The following is a 22,606-nucleotide window of genomic DNA, read 5'->3' as shown; positions in this document are numbered from 1 at the left end:
TTTGAGGCCGATCGGTCTCAGCAAGCCCTTCGAACAGATTTACAAGTTATAAATAGGAACTTCTGTTAATTAATTTTAATTTGATCAAACACAGTCGTTAATATCTGATTATGAGCCAATATATACATTGCCTGAATTCAAATTGCTCCAAAATAATATAGAGTTTTAAACTTTAAGAACTCACCATGAGTGTGTTTCTTTGCCTGTTCTTTGGAGTCTGCTGTCCCAGTAGCACTAGAATTGTCAATCACAGCAGAGCATGTGTTACCAGCAGGATCCTATTAATAGCAGGCTACAAATAGGCGCAAGAGCACATCACATTTTCCACAACTAGCCATTGCTCTGAAGCCACTTGAAAGCAGCAACCAAGAAAAACATGGCAAAAACTTCCGGCCCAATTAAAAATCATTTTCTAATCATCCTTGATCACAAGATCCTGTCTGTGACTGCCTGATCATGTCATATAGAGTTTTGTGGACAGCAATGTAACGAATGCATCCAGTTTAGTGTATCTGCTCAAAGTGCTGTGATCTGATGCATGTGGCCCTTGATGACAACTCTTCAGACCAGCTCAAAAACGTGGTCCTGGTTTAATCAGGACAGCCCACTCTGTGTCACTCTGTCTGTACAGCCTCCCCATAACAGTCAACAATCTCTCCCACCGCTCATGTGTCATTGCATCATTTTCCAATCATAAAAGGGCTCCGGTTACAGGCTGTCAAGCGAGCACTCTCACAAACATACCACACATCATTCAAACAAGAGATGACATGCATGCTCCCAAATAATAATAATAATAATAACAGAGATGTAACCACTAAAGTCTCCATGCAAATCGAATAAAAATGTATTGGCATTGCATGATCCTTAATGATCTTCGGGGGGGCTTCAAGATTTGTTACCCATGAGGGAATTTGCATGTGATGATAAAGTGAGCAAGAAGGTTGCTGATTCGTGTCCCGGCTGGGCATGTTCACGTGGGTTTCCCTCATAATCCATAGGTGGAATAGGTCAGTCATTCATTTTCTTTTCAGCTTAGTCCCTTTATTTATCAAGGGTCACCACCGTGGAATGAACCGCCAACTTATTCAGCATATGTTTTACGCAGCGCATGCCCTTCCAGCTGCAATATAATTTAGCTTACCCAATTTACCTATAGCACATGCCTTGGAACTTGTGGGGGAAACTGGAGCACCTGAAGAAAAAACCCACATGAACACTGGGAGAACATGCAAACTCCTCACAGAAATGGCAACTGGCCTAGTCCAGACCCGAACCAGCAATATTCTTACTGTGAGCGCTACTTACTGCACCACCATGGCGCCCAGGCTCAATAGGTGAACTAGGAAAACCTAATTGCCCATAGTATGTGAGTGTGTACAGTATGTGAATGAGTTTCATTAGTTTATGTACTTTCAGTGCTGGGTTGCGACTGGAGGGGTATCCGCCACATATAAAATATGCCAAAGTGATTGCTGTTTCATTCCACTGTGGCAACACCTGATGAATATAGGAATAGGCCAAAGGAAAGTGAATAAGTGATAATAAAGTGATGGGATCACAAAACCCATCCTAAACCTAACTCACTTTCTAAAATACAGTGCTCAGCATATTTAAGTACACCCCTCACAAATCGATCTTTTTAAAATCATATTTCTAATCGGAAGCTATACAATATTATATTTGTGCATATACATTAGATTAGTCAGTAGTGAAGCCAAATCTGGAGCTTATCTAACAAAAAAACTCATGAAAATGGTAAAAAAAATGACTACACCCAAATTTATGTTATAGAAAAGTATTGTGTTACCATTTGTTGGTGACTAAAATATTATTTTAACAAATATATCTGTTTAATAAATCTGTTTTGTTTAAATGCACCAAAATACATTGTCTATATTCATTGAGAAATGGATAAAAAAATTCATTTTTAAAATAGGGTGGTCAATTATGCTGTGCATTGTACATATAATTATTGTTACTCAGAAGTAAATTTTTAATTACTTCTTTCTTTCTTTCTTTCTTTCTTTCTTTCTTTCTTTCTTTCTTTCTTATGTTTTATATATATATTTTTTCATATGTTTGAAATATAAAGTGTGTATATATTTTTGTCATATTTGTTTTTTGTTGTTTTCAGTAACCATATTATATGTCTACTGCCACTTATTAATACCACAGTACATTTTCACATTTAAAAAAAAATAGGAAATTATTATTGTTATTATCAATGTTGCTATTATTATTGCTATCATTTTTTATTATTATCTAACAAGATAGCACTACAAACTATTATTTTACATTTGCATTGCTTAAGGTACAAAAAATTATGACAAATTAGAGGGAAGATATGAAACAATAATTGTAGGAGCCTATATGTTGACTTAAATGTAATTTGGGCTGTCACCACTTGGGGGCAATATGTGCACATAGGGTTTTAAAGTCGGTGTTTCTTGCATGAGAGAAGAAGACTTGAGGAAGGGAACGCATGCAGTTTTTACCACACCAAACTCACACACCTTTGAGGTCGCTAAAGGGTTCAAAATATTTAATTGCAAGTATGTATTTATAATAAGTTTAATAAAGTGAATTTAAACTTGAAGAGGAAGCAAGACTGGACATTGGTTGTGTGCGTAAAAACGTGCGTTGAGATGCTAAGCCTTCGACAATAAGCTGCTGCAACAATAGTAAAAACTCAGTTCCCGTTGGATTGATGAGCGGCTTGAATGGAACGAAGATTAAAGGAACCAGCTTGCTGTGGTTGAGTTTGCAACGCTGACACGGACACACAATAAGGAAGAACGGTGGGTGCTGTTTATGTATGTTTAAAGGCTTCATGTAATGGAATGTGAAGTTTTGGATCAAACGGAGACATGCTGTGCTGATAGTTTGTGCTGGTTGTGTTGTTCATGGATGAAAAGGAAGAATCAGGTTGTGAAATGGCTGCTGATGTTGATGGTGAAAAGGTTGTTTCGGAAAACGTTGCAAATGATGATGGTGTTGCTAATGAAGATGTGTCGTCTAAGAGAGTGAGAAAATTGACTGCAAAGGGGGTGACTTTGCTCTTTGAAAATTTGCAAAAGTCTAGAAAACAGAACTTGACTCAAGTAAACAAAATCAAACAAAATGTGAATGATATAATTTCTCTTAAAACCACAAGTGAAACAGTACTCAATGTGGAAAAGCAAATGAAGAAGTTTGTCAAGTATTGTGAAAAGGCTGAAGATTTGCATAATGCAATTGTGGAAATGCCAATACCCCAGGATGAGTTTGATAAGCAAACAAAATGGTTCAATGCTAAAATGGCAGAAAATCTGTGTTTTAAGAAGGAAATTACTGAATGGTTGACTGATGCTGGAAAGTCATGGAGTGTGGATAAAGCCTGCGATGCTTCATCTGCTGTAAGCAGTGACATAGGACCTGATGACAGTATTTCAAATGTGTCTACAAACCAATCCCAACGTAGTAAAGTATCAAAAGGTTCAGCAAGTACTTCAAGTATGACTTCTTCTGCACGAATAAAAGTAATGGCAGAAAAGGCTGCATTACTACAACATGCTGCTGCTATGGAGAAGAGACATCTTTTAGAGGAGGAAGAAGAAAGACTTCACATTCAAAGTGAAAAACTCAAAAGACAAAAGGAACAACTCATGCTGAATGCAAAAATAGCAGCCACTGATGCAAAGTTGTCTGTTTTAAAAACCAGTGAAGTTGGAAGCAATAAAAAAGCACCATCTGATGACTCAAAGAGTAAAAAATCTCACTCATTGAAATCTGATTTACAAGTACATCTACCTGGTAATTCTACTCAAGTTGCAATGCACTGTACAACCACACAACAAGCTGCAAGCATACAGGATGGCACAGCTGGTGTTCAAAGTAATCCAGTCTCTTATTCTCAATTACAAGATCATTCTTCACAATCTCATGCCCATCTACAAACTGATACAGGACAAAGTATTCTGTATAACATCATGCAGCAACAGGCAAACATAACAGCTCAGCTTGTGCACAGGGGGGATGTGACTCCATTACCTCCTCGAATAATTCCAATCTTTGATGGAGATCCCTTACAGTTTGCTGCCTTCATTCAAGCTTTTGAGAATGGGATCGAAAGAAAGACCACAAATGCACAGGATTGCTTGTTTTATTTAGAACAGTACACTAGAGGACAACCGAGGGAGTTGGTCAGAAGTTGCCATCATATGTCAGCAGAACAAGGATTCTGTAAAGCCAAGAATTTGTTGAAGGAGCACTTTGGGAATGAATTAAAAATAACTGCAGCCTATATGGAAAGGGCATTGAACTGGCCTTTAATAAAACCTGATGACATTAGTGGTTTGCAAGCATATGCTTTGTTTCTGAGAGGGTACTGCAATGTAATGGTAAACTTGCAGTATATGGATGAAATTAATGTGTCATCAAACCTTAAAAATGTTATGATGAAATTGCCTTATCGCCTTAGGGAGAAATGGAGAACCAAAGCTTATGAACTGCAAGAACGGAATGGTTGTCGGCTTAAGTTTACAGATTTGGTGGACTTCATCGAACATCAGGTAAAAATTCTCACTGATCCTCTCTTTGGAGATATTAAAGACACACAAGCACCTATATCCCACAAAGCCAAAGTCAAGTCTGTACCTTTCAGTGGCAGGGGGCAAAATGCAGCTACAGTTGCTGTAGTCAACACTGTTGAAGGGTTTCAGTCTAAAGTCATCCCTTCACAGGACAGTTTTTCATCCTGTTATGCATGTAAAAAACCTCACGTTTTGGAGAAGTGCCCTGAGATTCAAAAAATGACTCACAGACAAAAGATTGATTTCTTGAAAACTCATGGAATTTGCTTTGCCTGTTTAAATTTTGGACACATTAGCAAACGGTGTACCAATGGCCAGATTTGTAGCATGTGTAGTCAGAAGCATCCTACTATACTGCATATTTCAGCTAAGGATAAACCTATTGAGGAGAAACAAGTGAGTAATGCTCTGGTTACATTGCAGACCTATGCTCATATTGGGGCCGGAGAACAGGATTGTTCTTTGTCCATTGTGCCTGTGCAGGTGAAATCTAAGCTTGGAGACTTTACAGTAACAACATATGCTTTCTTGGATCCAGGGAGCACTGCCACTTTTTGTACCGAAGGGCTTATGCGGAAGCTAAAGATGATTGGAACAAAGAAGCGGATATTGCTTCGAACAATGGGGCACGAAAATGTGGTAAATACATCTGTGCTCACTGGATTGGAGATCTCTGGATTATCTGACGGTAAATTCATGGATTTGCCAGAAGTCTTGACTCAGAAGACAATACCTGTAAGTAAAGATAATGTGCTTGATCCAGAAGATTTAAGGAAATGGAGGTATTTGGATGATGTCAAAATTCCAAAACTAGATGCTGAAGTTGAATTGCTAATTGGCACAAATGCTCCAAAGCTCTTAGAACCATGGGAGATCATCAATAGTGAAGGTCAAGGACCCTATGCCGTTAAGACCCTATTGGGGTGGGTCATAAACGGTTTTGTAAAGGAAGCAAATGACAGACGGAAGATTGGCTTTCAGTCAGTCACTGCTAATAGGATTTCTGTTACCAAGCTGGAAGAGCTATTGGTTGCTCAGTATAATCATGATTTTGGGGAGAAATCTTCAGAGGATGATTTCAAAATGTCTAGAGAAGATCAAAGGTTTATGGAGATAATGGAACAGTCAATTAGCATTGAAAATGGTCACTATTGTATTGACCTACCCTTCAGAAAGAATGATGTCATCATGCCTAATAATAGGTGCCTTGCAGAACAACGGTTAAAGGGCTTAAAAAGGAAGTTCAGTTGCAACCAGGAATTTCAAAAGGAGTACACCGCCTTTTTTGCTGATGTTATCGATAAGGGGTATGCTGAAGCAGTACCACAAGATCAGTTACTACGAGATGATGGTAAGGTGTGGTATATCCCACATCATGGGGTCTACCATCCTAAAAAGAAGACCATTAGAGTTGTGTTTGATTGCAGTGCAGTTTTTAAAGGAGTGTCCTTGAATTCACAATTGCTACAAGGCCCAAATCTCACCAACACATTGTTGGGTGTTTTGACCAGGTTTAGACAAGAACATGTGACTTTGATGGCAGACATTCAGGCAATGTTTCATCAAGTAAAGGTGTCACAGAAGAATGTGGATTTTCTTCGTTTCCTATGGTGGCCCAACGGTGATATTACGAAAAGCTTCAAAGAATACAGAATGAAAGTCCATCTGTTTGGAGCTATTTCATCACCAACCTGCAGCAATTTTGCTTTGAGAAAGCTTGCAGAAAATTACAAGGATTGCTTTCCAGCCAAAGCGTTGAATTCTATCCTGCATAACTTTTATGTAGATGATTGTTTATTATCTGTTCCCACAGAAAGAGAGGCACTTCAAATGGTCAAAGACTTAACTGCAGTCTGTTCCAAAGGAGGATTCCAGTTGTGCAAATGGATAAGCAACAGCCGTAAGGTGTTAGCAAATATCCCAGAAGAGCGTCTGGCAAAGTCAACGAAAGATCTCAACCTGGATAAAGACAATCTACCTGTAGAAAGAGCGCTCGGGTTGTATTGGTGTATAGAATCTGATGCATTCATGTTCAAGATTGCTGTTAGTGAAAGACCACACACAAGACTAGGTGTTTTGTCTATTGTGAGCTCTATTTATGATCCCTTGGGATTTCTTGCACCTCTAATACTCCCTTCCAAGTTGCTATTACAGGAATTGTGCAAAAGAAACATCGGATGGGATAGCGAGATGCCACAAACCCTTTCACGCCAATGGTCTGAGTGGCTGCAAGATCTCAACAAGATAACCATGGTGAAAGTTGACAGATGTATCAAGTCAAAGGATTTTGGAATGATCAGGACAGCTCAGTTGCATCACTTTTCAGATGCAAGTCAATGTGGTTACGGCACTGTTTCCTACTTGCGTCTGGAAGATGAAACTAAAAAGGTGAGACTTTCCTTCATGCTTGGAAAATCTAGAGTTGCTCCTTTGAAACAAATAACTATACCAAGGCTTGAACTTGCAGCTGCTGTTTTAGCAGTCAGAATTGACCTGATGCTTAGGAAGGAACTCCAATTAGACCTAGATAAGTCTGTGTTTTGGACAGACAGCCAAACTGTACTGAAGTACATTGCCAATGATGCCAAAAGGTTTCATACATTTGTTGCAAATAGAGTATCGGTCATCAGGGATGCAACAGATGTTGAACAGTGGAGACATATTGGTACAAGATTGAATCCTGCTGATGATGCCTCTAGAGGCATGTCTATTGAAAACTTCTTGAAGTCCAGCAGATGGATACAGGGTCCAGATTTTCTGTTAGAAGCTTCGGAAGAATGGCCACTGTCCTCTTTTGACCAAACTTTGACGAATGATCCCGAGGTAAAAAGGGATACAGTGGTAAATGCTGCTATTTCAAACTGTCCTGACAGTGCTACTCATCAACTCTTGAACTATTTTTCTGATTGGACAAAACTGAAAATAGCAGTGGCATGGATTTTAAAGTTTAAAGATGTTCTTTTGAAGCTCAAACAACAAAGAAAATGCATTCAGTCCTCATTCAATTCTGGAACGAACAATTCTACAGTAGAACAGAACAAAGTGGATGAGGAAATGAAAAGGTTTCGAACTGGATTCTTTGGTCAAAATCTTATACCAGATGATCTTTCTCGAGCAGAATCAGCAATTATTGGATTTTCTCAACGTGAAGCATTCAAAAAAGAAATTTCTTCCTTGCAAAGTGGAACATCTGGAGTTAAAAGGAGTAGTAACCTTTACAAGCTTGATCCAGTATTGATCGATGGTTTACTTCGAGTGGGTGGAAGACTTAGTAGAGCAGCAATACCAGAGGAGACAAAAAGACCAGTTATTCTACCGAAAGAACATAATGTATCCAAACTTATCATGCAACATGTTCATAGACAACTAGGTCATGCAGGGAGAAACCACATGTTGTCAACTTTACGAAAGAGGTACTGGATTATTAATGCAAACTCTGCTTGTAGGAAAGTAATCTCTGAGTGTGTTGTGTGTCGACGATTTCAAGGCAAAGTTGGGGAACAAAAAATGGCTGACTTGCCAAAGGAAAGGATTACATCGGATCTCCCTCCCTTTTCCAACACTGGAGTGGATTACTTTGGACCTGTTGATGTGAAGAGAGGTCGCAGTGTCGTTAAAAGATATGGAGTTTTGTTTACGTGTATGGCCAGTCGAGCAGTACACCTTGAAGTAGCCTATTCCCTGGATACAGATTCTTGCATAAATTGCATTCGTCGTTTTATGTGTCGTCGTGGCCAAGTATTGCAGCTAAGATCTGATAATGGCACTAATTTTATTGGAGCAGAGAAAGAGCTTAGAAATGCTTTGAAGAGTTTGGATCATGATAAAATTCAGCGTACCTTTCTATCAGAAGGAATAAAATGGATCTTTAATACACCTGCAGGATCACATCATGGAGGCGTGTGGGAGAGGCTCATTCGTCTTGTAAAGAAGGTGTTGCACTCTACACTTCGACAACAATGTTTAGATGATGAGGGCTTTCACACTATTCTTTGTGAAGCCGAAGCTATTCTTAATGACCGTCCCATCACAAAGCTTTCTGATGATCCAAATGACTTGGAAGCACTTACGCCGAATCACATCTTGCTGTTGAGATCAAAGCCATTTCTTCCTCCAGGACTTTTCCAAAAAGACGATTTGTATATCAGACGTAGATGGCGACAAGTCCAATACTTGTCTGATTTGTTTTGGAAAAGGTGGATAAAGGAATACCTTCCACTATTACAGGAAAGACAAAAATGGAGGAAGCCACATAGAAACTTCAATGTTGGTGACATAGTGGTTATCATGGATCCAACTGCTCCACGTGGTTCCTGGTCACTAGGCAAGATCACTCAGACATATCCTGATAAAAAGGGATTTGTCCGCTCTGTACAACTGAAGACAAAAACAGGATTGCTGGAAAGACCAGTTTCCAAAATCTGCCTGTTATTAGAAAAAACAATGGACTGATCCATAAAGAAGTAGTACACATACACCTTTTTTGGCTCCTTTGATAATTTAAGAGATTAATTGTAGTTGCACACCAACAATTATGGGGCCGGTGTGTAGGAGCCTATATGTTGACTTAAATGTAATTTGGGCTGTCACCACTTGGGGGCAATATGTGCACATAGGGTTTTAAAGTCGGTGTTTCTTGCATGAGAGAAGAAGACTTGAGGAAGGGAACGCATGCAGTTTTTACCACACCAAACTCACACACCTTTGAGGTCGCTAAAGGGTTCAAAATATTTAATTGCAAGTATGTATTTATAATAAGTTTAATAAAGTGAATTTAAACTTGAAGAGGAAGCAAGACTGGACATTGGTTGTGTGCGTAAAAACGTGCGTTGAGATGCTAAGCCTTCGACAATAAGCTGCTGCAACAATAATAAAGTTAAGAAAGATTAAGAAAAAAAGATTATTTTTGAAGTAATGTGGAGAATTTTTTATAAAATGTTTCCCCCCTTCTTATAGTGTGTGTTGTGTAGCTCTCTCTAGTGTGGAGAAAGTTTAACTAAACATCTATAACTAAGTGTAACTAATTGTATTTATTTGCCAAAAACCCAATTACAATAATCATGTCCGTAACCAGCCAGTTCTTTTTTCTCCAAAATTGGACCTTTTTGCAGTTATTCGCCTTATTTTCTATTAAATTATGATGTTCAAATACTGCATTTTAGCGACATTTTAGAACTAAATTTAGCTTGTTGGATTGTTATCATTGTCACACTTTTTGATGCAACACAAATATTTCTTACATTTGTCAAAGAGCTTATTATATGAGCAATATCACAGCGGTATGATATGGCTGTATATTAGCACTGGTGGGAGGCATGCCTTAGTCCTGTGCTGATATACTGCCATATCGCACTGCTACGATGTGATATTGTGTTTATACAACAGATCGACAGCATTGTGTCTGGAAACTACTTTATATTGGAAACTACTGTCTTCCGACATTCATTCACATCTGCAGCCAATGTCAGAACAGCAGAAGCTGTTACTCATTCACCAACGTCACTTTAGAGCTGTTTGCATAATGTCTAAATTGATGAAAAAACAGGTGATTTTGCTGACATTTTGAGATTATAAGGCTGAACGTGACATGAAATGCCATCTGTCTACAGACATATCTCCTTACAGTATAACAGTCTATTACAGTCTACAGTATTTCCCTGTGGCAATCAGGATATCACAATAATTAACCCAGAAAAAAGCAGCGCAATCACTACCAGATTGCTATTGAGTTTGCGATAAGGAAAAACGCTAAACACATGAGCATTTCTTCTTTCTTTCTGCCAACACAACACATATTCCTGATATGTGAGTCCCATCTCAGCTGCAGTTAGAAATTACAGTTTTAATCTTTCAAAGGCTTATTATGTGGTCCTGTCACCATTTTGTGGATAGACAGCGTCAACCATCCTGACAAGCTGTCTCTCAGAAATTGTAAATATTATAAAATAGGCACTTTCCTTATAAATAAACTGCATAGTTGCAATCTAAACAACTACATTATAAACTAAAAATGTCTCAAAACTTTATTATGTCGCCTAACAGCAGGAATATTTGTCAAACTGTAGGGTTTCCTGCTTGTTGCTGTATGTGGGTGGAGTAATACACAAAGGTGAAGGGTGAAGAGGCAAGTATGAGTGCTGTTACTAGCAGAATATCGCACAGCTATCAGCCAATCAGATTCAAGAACCAGACAGAACTGTTGTATAAAATTTAGTAATGTTGTATATTGTTGTATATGTTTACAAAAAAATTATGTTTATTTACAAATGTGCATTACGATAATACAATTTTATAATGTAAATAAACAATTTTGAACAAAGAAATATGAAGAAGAAAAAAAAACGATTTAAATGCTAACTTATTATCATCCATCTTTAAAAAAACAATTAGGAATCTGTTAAAACTTAAAGCCTAAATAGCAAATAACAAAATAGCCAGCTCATTTCCTCAGTCAGAATTTGTCCATTTTAATAATAATTAATTGTGTCTTAAAACCTTCTTATATTGGTTATTTTTACAATTCATCATGGCATTACTGTCAAAAATGGGACAAATGAGCTCATATAAAAGCCAAATTCTGGACTATGTCAGAAGGGAGCTTGGCCTTTTGAACCATCTAAACCCCCCCCCGGCCAGGGGCCTGATAATACAATGCAAAAAAAGCATCTAATCAATCAATCAATCAATCAATCAATCAATCAATCAATCAATCAATCAATCAATCAATCAATCAATCAATCAATCAATCAATCAATCAATCAATCAATCAATCAATCAATGAAGTGACACTTGGTTCTTCATATAGAAATAGAATTCATATGCATATGTAAAAAATGTCTGAAAATAAAATTAAACAAAAAATCAACACACAGCAGTATGAGCAGCTGAGTGCGCAGAAGTGAATTGCGCAGCTACTCTGAGCTCAGCGGTAGGGGGAGGGGCAGGCTCGCATTATTACAGGAAACCATTCATTTTCTGCCAGATAGAATCGCGGCATGTTTCTCGTCAATTCTATTGACGCTCTGTGCTAGTGTGCATGACGAGCTTTTGGAAGAGAAAGTGTCAGAAATCTCAGTCATACTGATATAGCAATGAGCAGTAGGACAGGTGAGTGTAAACACCTTTCTTCTTCATCTAAGTTACATCTAAGTTAAACTGCTGACGAACGACGACATAAATAAGCAGATGCTCTCAAGTCCAGACTGCTTGTCAAACAGGGAAGTTGTTACAGAAGGCTTTAACCACTTTAAGGTTTGAAGTTAGACTTGTGTACAAAGGGTGTACATCAAATTGTTAAAAAGTAAGTAGCTTATGCTTAATAATGTACAGTTTGTGCATCAATATACTGAAACTGTCTTTACAAATAAACATAGAAAGTAAACATTGTATATATTTGTTTTTATTCACTTGATAAACGTTTTGGAGCTTTGCCCTTTACTTACACCTCACTTTGAAGTTTGTTTTACAAAATAAGACTTTTTTTATATCAAGCTCATAAAGGTTCTAAACTACTTGAGGGTGATTTAAAATATTTTATATATGTATTCAATTTAAAGTTTTACATCGCTTTCATTTTTCTAAAACCAGATTAAGTAAAATATTTCCCGTTTCATTAACCCAATAGCAAGCCCTGATGTTTGGCATGATTACATCTAAAAAGATGATCTTACTTAATTGGAAAGACTCCCTGTTATAAGAGTTGAATGAGCTGCTTTATATCATTCAATGGAAAAACTATGTCTTGAAACTTCACAGAGAATGCTGAAACCATACGGGGACCTATCTTAAGACTTTTGCATTTTAAGTTTGTAAATTTCATCTGTAATCTATTCATGATTCTGACTTTGTAAAAATGTGAATATTGTCATCTTTTTTTTTATATGTTAATGCGGTCAGTGTATATATGTATATATATTTGATAACTGAGACAAACCCCCTTTTTTTAGGGGGGGAGGGGGTGTTAATCTAAATTATTGTGTACTATTTTTTTTTTTATTGGTTTTGGTAAATATCCTATAAATGTTAAATAAAACAAAATATTTCAAAATATATATTCAATTTAATGTACGGTATGTGTGTCACTATACAGAAAAACAAATTGTTAGAAAAAAGTGCCAATTTGTGTGTATTGAAGAACTGGATGAATTCATTAAAAAAAGAATTCATTAAGCTAATGGATTACTTATATTTAACAGAAATGTTATTTTTTGCAAAATTATATTTTTGAAATTACATTTAAAGCCCAAGAGTAATGAACCTATTTTAAATCTTTATTTAAAATAACAGACAAAAAGTTTTCCTATAGTGTTTAAAAGTTTTGTAAACATTACATTGAACACAAACCCAGTCATTTCAATTACTGTCACTCTCACTTCATTTATAGGTCTGCATGAAGTGACTGTACAAACAAACACTGCTTAAATCACGGCAGATTTTGTTCTTTTAATAATTAATCTTGGGATACTTTCTGTGTAGACAGTCGACAGCCAGACAGATGATAACTTTTCTCCTTGTGTCATTGTTTTGATTTTGAATGCTGCTCTTGTTGTTATGGGCACCATTAATACTTCTGTTTTCTTTTTACCCAGGTGACAAAATTGTGAAATGACTGACTACCTTAAAAGGTCTTGGCCTTCAACACTAAAGAGTAGCACGATAGTCATGAGAACGGGTGTGTATTTTATACTAACCTTATGACCTTATGTGTTTATTTTTTAGGACAAGGAAGAAATTAATTTTTTTCTTGTCTGGTGGAAATTAAATGAAAAAGTAATTTTATATGCATAGAAATTATATTACATGTAGGTAAAGGATCTTCTTTAATGTTTGAAATAGATTCTGTATTGAAAATATGAGTAAAATAATGTTCCAGTGTTATTCAGCATATACAGTTGAAGTCAGAATTATTAGCCCCCTTTGAATTTGTTTTCTTTTTTACATATTTCCCAAATGATGTTTAACAGAGCAAGGATATTTTCAGAATATGTCTGACAAAATTTTGTCTTCTGGAGAAAGTTTTAATTGTTTTATTTGGCTAGAATAAAAGCAGTTTTAATTATTTTACAAAACTTTTTAAGGTCAAAATTATTAGCCCCCCTTTTTTGATAGTCTACAGAACAAACCATCGTTTGTGTGTGTGTGTATGTGTGTGTTTTTTATTAAAAGCTTTAAATGATTAGGGGAAAGTACAAATATTTAACAAGACAAATAATTAGCGTCCTTTAATATGTGATTTAATGATTCTTGTTTTGAATATAAATAAATTTAATATAAAATAAATCTAAACGAAACTATTGTTACTTTGATTGACATTTTAGAGATTGTCTTTTGTAAACCATGCCAAATAGTCAATATTATTACAGTGTTTGCTCAAAAACAGAAATTGAACCCGGAAGAATTCTGATATATTAGGTGAAAACAGTAACATTTAAAGCTTTATTAGACATTTGTGTAGATATTGCAGATTTTGTTTTGATGCTCAAAAAGCCACCTTTTTTCTTTTTTCTTTTCAAATTAAAATAATAACGCTAAATAGATATTGTTTTCCTAATATATCATAAACATTCAAGGATAAAACAAAAGACCATAAAATCCCCATTTCGAATCTGCTGTCGCTCATTCTCTTTATGTCTGCATGAACTAACTTTACAAACACTGCTGAAAACAAGACACAGTTTAGAGTTTTTTAAATAATCAATTATTGGACACTTGCTTGTAAATACTCTAAAGAAGAAATAAAACAGCAAAAGTGCCACATAAAACAAATAAGGTTTTAAATTATATTTACGTTTTTTTTTTTGATGCTTGAAAAACACCTTTTGTCTTCGACCTAGATCTAAATGAATGTCTTGTCTTTTTTTGTGGTCAGAAGTTGTTATTCTTCAGCAGCCGTTGCCTGTTTGTGTACCACCAAACCATGAGGTAACTTTAAGGGTTCAAGCAAAAGGCACTGGTGCACTGAAATATCAGTGGTTTGATAAACAGCAGACAGAGGTTTGCATACTTTTTAAAATTAAATATTAAAATAAAGATATAAAATATTGATATTTCGTAAAATAAAACCCAGATAACATTCTGTTTAATCTTTCCAGGTGGTAGGTGGGACTGAACCCGAGCTCACCGTCAGTCTCCAGAGGTCTGGAAATTATGTTTGCAGAGTGAGCGACCTGTACTGTAACTATCAGTTCACCGAATGGGTGAAAGTGAGAATCTTAGATGAAGCAGGTACTTTCCATTTAGGCCATTTGCTGCGCTGCCTCAATTTCATGGTTTTGTTGCATCTCATTCTGTGCTTTATAGTAGCTGTTTTTCCCTCCAATGTTGCATTTTTTATTGCACACAGTTAAAATATTACTTAAAACATTTGCATAAAAAGCACTGTTTCATGTGTTCATGTGTTCATTCATGTTTCATTGTAGCTTATGTGCAAAAATTATATGACTCTATTAAGCTTAATAGTTTTGCGCATTTCTTTGGTGTTTCACATTTTTTATGGGATATCCTAAAATGTGCATAAAAAAGAGGTTAATGTAACACTTAAAAAAAATAATTAGTTACTTTACTTAAAGGCATAGTTTACCAAGTATGAACATTTGCTCACTTTTTACTAAAATTTCACTTGAATGAACCTGTTTGATTTTTTTTTTCTGTTGAACTCAAATGAGGGTATTTTAAAAAAAGCTGAAAACCTGTAACCATTGACATTGATAGTAGGAAAAGCATACTGTGTATGCCAATGGTTGCATTTCGGCTTTCTTTAAAATAACTTCATTTGTTTTCAGCAGGTGAAAGATACTCAAACAGGGGTGCGTTTCCAAAAATATCGTTAGCCAACTGAGGTTGCAAGTTCCGTCGTTACAAACATATTTTGTTGATTTGGCATTTCCCAAATCCATCGTTCCAATGAACATTCGTAAACTACATCGCAAACTTGTATGCTTGCAGCTACACCTCTGGGGCTGTAGTTAGAAACATACGTCCTGGCTGTGTTCTATTCCCTGTTATCCCCCCTCAGCCCTATTCATTTAGAACATTCGAACATTTAAACTGGGAATGATAAAATAAGCAGTTCAGTTTTACTGATCTTCATGTTTACAATTGCGCTCCCTTCGCAGTGCACTTTGAAATATTGATGTCATTTTGAACAGCCGTGGCTGAAGACAAAAGCTATAAGTGAACCATTATTTAAAAGCGGAATTTGTTACATCGCCAAAGCTTGTGAAAACAAAAAACATAGCATACATTAATGCTTTTAATTTATAGTGGGTTATTTATTAAGTGTCTGTACTGTACATGGGCCTGTTGATTAGAACATTTCTGCAGTGGTTTACATGTGTCAAATTGTAAAAGTTTACTCATTCAATTTCTTTTTGGCTTAATCCCTTTATTAATCTGGGGTCGCCACAGCGGAGTGAACCGCCAAATTATCCAGCATATGAAACCCATCTCTGGGTAACATCCATGCACACTCATTTACACTACAGACAATTTAGCCTACCCAATTCACCTGTACTGCATGTCTTTGGACTGTGGGGGAAACCGGAGCACCCGGAGGAAACCCACGGGAACACAGGGAGAACATGCAAACTCCACACAGAAACACAAACCGACCCAGCTGAGGCTCAAACCAGCGATCTTTTTGCTGTGAGGCGACAACACTACCTACTGCGCCACTGCGTCGCCACATTGTAAAAGTAGACTTTTCAAAAAATAAAAAAAATAAACAACATCCTACTTAATAATAATAATAATAATAATCATAAATATTATTAAAGTAGGATTTTTTTTCATTTCCTAATAAATAATAAATAAGATTTTTTAAAATAAATCATCTCATTATTTATTTATATATATGATTTATATTTGTTATTAGAATATGTGTTGGCTTTTGTAAGTGATTTTATGTTTTAGAATAGAATATGTAATTTTCTTTATAATATTTGTAAAGGAAACTTTGGCCCTATATGTGCCATTTACCTATTTCAATTAATATTAAAAACAAGTGCAAGTTTTCACTAAAACTAATATTGGATTTTTTTAAAAAAAGCATGTGCTTGTAAAACAATATAATTTGCACAAAGAAATTATGGGGATCTTTTTTAAAGAAGTTGTTAACACCCTGTTTAGAGCATCATTATCGGTGTTTTATGTTACTAACATGGTTCATACGATGGATCGGCGACAGAGAAACTATGGTTTTTGGGAAACACTCGTCACTAAATCGTTCTTTTCCCAAACGATGTATCGTACTATGATAGTTCAGCCATGAATTACGTCGTTGTAATTCAGGACTGAAAACACACCCCAGGTTTGGAATATGTGAAGGGAGAGTAAATGAGGAGTTTGTAGTAAACCCTTTGTAACTTAGAACTGTTAAGTTGACCTAATGTTTTATAATTATACACATATTTAATTGGTTTATTCTTTTAAAGTAAAGTTAGCTAATTGCTTTTTACAGTAAAGCAAAAGCTGCTGAGACTGATGGTTATTTAAAATGAGGGATGTGTACTGAAAATAAATTATTTCTAAATAGTGTTTAATAACAGCATAGTGTTTTGATCTTATACAGCAGGCAAGAACATGCCTTAAAGGAATAATTTACCTAAAAATTTAAATTCTTCCATTTACTCACCTTTGACTTAACGGAAGTTTGAATTTGAGTTGTATTGTTCTGTTAAAGACAAAAGAAGATAATTTGAAACTTGTACGAAACCTGTAACATACATTCTTGGAAAACAAACACAATGAAAGTCAATAGTTACAGTTTTACAACATGTTTCATAATATCTTTTTTTGTGTTCACAGAAAAAAAAAAAAACCTGCTGTATAAAACCAACATCACATTCGTGGTTAGGTTTAAATGCTGATATTTTCACAACCCTACACCCTAGTGGTGTAGGTGTGAGAAAACACCTAGCACAGTAGTAGTACACACCACTACTGTAATTGACTTATTAACATTTAACCTGATGTGAGAGTTTTAAAACTGTAGTTGAAAAACTTTCTTATTTGTGTTTAGGTGTTTCTAACACATGGAGAGGGGAACCCCATGTTGTCATTCACCCGAAAAGCCAAACCATTAAACCAGGGGAGACTTTCACTCTTAAATGCACTGCGTTGGGCAAGCCCGCACCAACCTACCAGTGGTATAGAAATGGTCGCATCCTTACAGAAGAGACCAAAGAAACACTCAAGGTAATTTTTGGCCAGAGCAGAAATGGTTGTGCTCAACTTAGCCTGGTTTCTATCTATGGTTTTTTTCCTTCATTTATCAATTGGTGAAGTTTGTTCCTTGCCACTCTAACCACTGGCTTGCTTGGTTGGGACTTGTGGAGCTGCGCATTGATGGATTTGCTCTTCAGTGTTTGGACTTACAGCAGTGACAATTAAACCACACTGAACTTTTTCAGTTTACTAGAACTTGTGTGTAAAGCTGCTTTGACACAATCTACATTGTAAAAGCGCTATGAAAATAAACATGAATTGAACTGAATGAGGTCAATAGATCTTTTACTATGATATTATTATTTTTATTATTTAATGCAAATTAGTTTGAGTTAAGGCCTTTGCACACTGAAGTTTGACATTTTCTTATGGGTTTTTTTTCACATCCAAATCTGAAAATATTGTCACGTACACAAACCTTGAGTGCAATGCGTAATAATTAATCCATTCTGAATGAACACAAAACATTCCGGAGTCAATTCAAGCGGTGATGCTTTGTTTTCTCTCTTCTTCAAAATAGAAAAAGAAAGAGGAATAGGCTACATATTGTGTTCATCCAATATTGCGTAGAGAGGATGGAGAGTTCTCCTCTTTATCAAAGAGCTGTGCTGGATTATCCTGGAATGCAAAGTTTATTTCAGGCAATCAGTGGAATCTTTGAGGTTGAATTTATTTTTTAAAGTGTGAAAATTTCGGACAAAACTTTCGGAATCAGTGTGCAATAACCTTTACCTTATAATTTCTTTAAAACACAGGCAGCTTGCTTTGACTATACTGACTGACTTATCAAAGATGTAAAATAATCCTATTTTGGTTTTCTTTGATTAGGTAGAAAATGCTGGGGCAGAGGTTGCTGGTTCATACCTCTGTGCTGTGTCAAATATTTTGGAGGAGAGATGGTCTGAAGCAGCTGAAATTGAGATTGGTAAGAGTGGCATCATTCCTTTGTTTAATTTTAATTGCAATGATTAATCAGTGGATTTGATTTATATTAGATTTTTAATTATATATTTAATATTTATTTTTGTATGATTAATAATGCTTTTTAAGTGTCATTTTTACATTTTCAGTTCACTTACTATAATAATTAAAATAAAAGGTAGACTAGAATGATAATCTAGATATACCTAGGCATAGCCTAATAAGATTTCAGATGCTGGAAATCACATACTATGAGGTTTAAACATCATTGTTTTGTTGTTCTCATGTCAATCCCGTGAGTATAAATTGAGTATAAGAGGCATTCTGTGATCTGTTCACCACTTGCAAAATGTGGTATATATGGATTTAAAATGTATTCAGTGCCCCCCAATGAGGCATAATGTCTGTTTAAATGCATATTTTAACTTGCATATTGTGAAATTTTCTGAATATGTTAGTAATGAGGACACAAACAAATCTAAACTGCTAAGTATAAGTGTTTGATGCATCTTGTCAAATCACTAATTTCTTACTGTAAAATTTGGAATTTCAAAAACTTTTACTTTCTGTTTATGCGGAAGTTGATATTGTTTCCTGCATGTGTTTTTTTCATATGTAAAAGCTTTAAAATACAACCCTAAATACTGTACATCTCTACTGGTCGTTTTGTCAGTTATATTTAGCTCTCTACATATAGTTCACTCGCTCCTAACTTAAAACTCTTCACTTCTGTTGAAACGATTCTCACTTGACAAGGCATCAACTTATTTTGTTCAAATATTTTTTGCCAATTAAGTATTTTTTTGCAAGTGCGTATTTTAGAAGTGTTTGTCTGTGTCTGAGAGAGCGAGAGAGAAAGAGCATGCACTAGCACAAGCTGCAGAGCTCATTAATATTCATTGTTTTAAAAAATAGTCAAAACCAAAATTTTCATTCTAGGGGTGATTTCTGTAGTTATAAGTGAGCATATTTTTGCACATACCTAAGCCACTTACCAATTCTGTACATATTAGAGAACAAATTAATTTACTGAATCAATGCACTCTATGGCACCTTTAATTACCCATAATTACATGCAACTAACAAACATTCTAAATCATAAAGTAAGTACATGCAGTTAATAAATATCATTCGGTGGTTAACAAATATTATACTTTAACAAGGAGTGTAACCTAATTCATTGGACTAAATAAATGTTTAAATTTGACATTAAAAAAAAAAAAAGCATTTAGCAGCATGTGTATTTTTTACTTTGTTTGCCATCATAATTGGATTTGATTTTCTCGTTAACATTGTCAGATCTGTTTAGCTTCTGTGTGTGATTAAAAGGGATTTAGAAACCTTAAATTAAGGAAAAAGTCCAGTGTTTAGCTTTGTGAATTCTTTTTGCTTGTTGTAGTCTAATTGTAGTTTCAGATTATTGGTACTTTCCACAATTTGTAGGAGTTGAAAGCTATCAGGAACTGAATGGTATTTTGAAGTCTAAACAGGTCCCTAGATGGACACCGATGCTACAGTGAAACCAGCTTAATGAAAGCTTCCCTTTTTATTTGTTACATTAAGGAAACACAAATAATGTGAGCGTTGTCAGAGTATTTTCTTCATTTGTGAAACTTCTGGAAGAACACAAGCTGTGGACTTAACAACCTTTTTTTTCCTTTGGTTCCCCCACAGCACCTCCAGATCAGCTACCAACAACCACGCTTATGGGTAGGTTACACACAACGTCAAGTTTCAGCTCAAGTTGTGCAATACTCCAACCTTAAATATTTCCTCTAAAAAAAATCACCGTCTTTTATGCAGGATTGTCACACACACGGAAAAACTTTTTTTTTTTTTTAAGTTTGATGAATTGCAGGCCTTCCATCATAATGTAAATTAAATATAAACATTGTTGAAATGAGAGAAATCCCAAAAATGTAAATCTTCCACTGAAAGGCATGTGTACAATATACATACATTACCTGTTACAATTATCACTTTTTGCTATTAACCATTTATTTTTATTTCATAAATAGTAAATAAAATGGGCTATATATAAACAGACTTTTAATTTTTGGCCAGGCAGCCCAAGGGCTTCCTTTGAATTGTCTTTATATTACAAAGTTGTCACATTTAAGATCTGATTACTTTAAAAATCAGCGATCTTCACTGTCTGTTAGATATAGGATATGAAGTGCGTCTCAGATTGAACAAAAAGCACTGCAATAATTTCCATTTCCCCCCACCATGTCTGTCAAATATTACAGTTTATTATACCTCAGTATTTTCAATGGAATTTCTGTGCTAGGCTATTGCTACTGCTAGTGCTAGTGGTTACAGCAGTCTTTCATCTCGTTTTATGCTTGAACAACTAAATGAATGCTTAAGTCTATTTAACTGAACGTATTTTAATTACATTACAACATCGATGCTGGAAAAAACAACCTTGTGAAATTGAAAATAGTTACATTAAGCTTTCTCTAGAAGTTTATCGGTGGTTTTAAAACTCTAGCTGTGCATAGAGCCCAATAACTTCTCTAGGATACAAATACTGTAGATTACCAAACTGATTTCAACCTTCAGCAAGTTAAACCAAATTTAATATTTTATGGGCTTCTTTATTTATTTATTTTTGTTAATTACAATGTCTTCTCCTATTAGTTACAATGCATTCATCTTTTCTCCCTGATATTTAATCTTAATGTAGTTGTCAAATTAGTTATATTATAACCATTGTATAGCATCCTATAGAAAGTATTCATTTAAGAGTAAAATTGATGTTTTATTATTGTAATTTTTTTTTTGTGACCCTGTACCATAAAACCAATTTAATTTTGTATTTGTGGGGTTAGCCAACAATACATTGCATGAGTCAGAATTATTATTACATTTAATTCTATGCCAAAATCATAATTATATTTGGTAAAGATCATGTTCCATGAAGATAGTTGAGGACATTTTCTTTTTTCCACAAATGTACAGTGCTCAGCATAACTGAGTTCACCCCATTTTGATTATAAAATTAAACTAATATTTTTCTCCATTTCTCTGTGAATATATTCAATGTATTTCGGTGCATTTAAACAAAACAGATTTATTAAACAGATATATTTATTAAAATAATATTTTATTCAACAAACATATTTAGAAATTGAAAGATAATGCATTTAAATTCAAACAAACTATTGAAACTATACAAAATTTCAACAATTTTTATTTTTTTAAACGTTGTATTTAATTGTTTTTTATAACATATATATTTGGGCATACTAGTTATCGTAAGTTATTTTGTTAGACCAACTCCAGTTTGGCTTCAGTACTAACTAATCTAATGTATATGCACAAATGTAATATTGTATAGCTTACTATTAAAAATCTTAATTTAAAATATAGTGAGGGGTGTACTTGTATATCCTGAGCCCTGTACAGTATATCTAAACCTAATTAGATTAGTAATATGCATTGCTAAGATATTAATTTGGGAAATATTAAAGGTGAACTTTCATTTATTCAGCTTTAAAAAAAATCTAAATTTCCAAAAATTGACCATTATGACTGGTTTTGTGGTCCTGGGTAACATAAACATACAAATTTAAGGCATTTGCAATTTAAAAAAGAAAATTAAACCTTTCTTTTGCTTAGCAACCGACAAAGTGGCATTACTGATTGGGAACCTGAACTACAGCCACCATCCCGGTTTGATGGCCCCTACCATGGATGTCCATGAGCTGGCCAATCTTCTGCAGCAGCTGGATTTCAGAGTGGTTTCTCTGCTTGATCTCACCCTTGAAGAAATGCAGGCGGCCATTGACAAATTTCTGCAGCTCTTGGACCGTGGAGTGTATGGTGAGTCTCCTATTGTGGGCTTGCATGAAGAGCCTCTAAAAATGCCTGCTGCATTTCTT

General features: G+C 35.2%; 2 protein-coding genes across 11 annotated transcripts in view; one reads left to right on the top strand and one right to left on the bottom strand.

Annotated features, from left to right (window-relative positions):
• The window catches only part of alpk3a (alpha kinase 3a), a 35,979-nt gene extending 35,743 nt beyond the window's left edge, over positions 1–236 (bottom strand). For all 6 annotated transcript variants that reach the window (XR_015945123.1, XM_087293207.1, XM_087293203.1 and 3 more), the window contains exon 1: positions 185–236. The gene's annotated coding sequence lies outside the window, so the exon portion shown is untranslated. The remainder of the gene's footprint in view (positions 1–184) is intronic.
• The window catches only part of malt3 (MALT paracaspase 3), a 100,389-nt gene that overhangs the window by 44,373 nt on the left and 33,410 nt on the right, over positions 1–22,606 (top strand). For 3 of the 5 annotated variants that reach the window (XR_015515024.1, XR_015515023.1, XM_087293231.1), the window contains exons 1-8: positions 11,555–11,681; positions 13,163–13,245; positions 14,443–14,567; positions 14,666–14,798; positions 17,593–17,768; positions 18,627–18,723; positions 20,394–20,429; positions 22,344–22,547. Coding sequence is in view for 3 of the 5 variants with exons in the window: in XM_087293231.1 (XP_087149357.1) it covers positions 13,179–13,245; positions 14,443–14,567; positions 14,666–14,798; positions 17,593–17,768; positions 18,627–18,723; positions 20,394–20,429; positions 22,344–22,547 (838 nt within the window). In the remaining 2 variants the exon portion in view is untranslated. Of the gene's footprint in view, positions 1–11,554; positions 11,682–13,162; positions 13,246–14,442; positions 14,568–14,665; positions 14,799–17,592; positions 17,769–18,626; positions 18,724–20,393; positions 20,430–22,343; positions 22,548–22,606 lie in introns of those variants that run through there. The other 2 variants (XM_087293233.1, XM_087293232.1) reach the window with 2 other exon arrangements.

The sequence above is a fragment of the Danio rerio genome, chromosome 18, assembly GCF_052040795.2.
Source record: "Danio rerio strain M-AB ecotype USA chromosome 18, GRCz13ab, whole genome shotgun sequence".
NCBI classification, from domain to species: domain Eukaryota; kingdom Metazoa; phylum Chordata; class Actinopteri; order Cypriniformes; family Danionidae; genus Danio; species Danio rerio.
The sequence above is the reverse complement of the archived record's forward strand: the minus strand, read 5'-3'. Positions and strand labels throughout refer to the sequence as shown.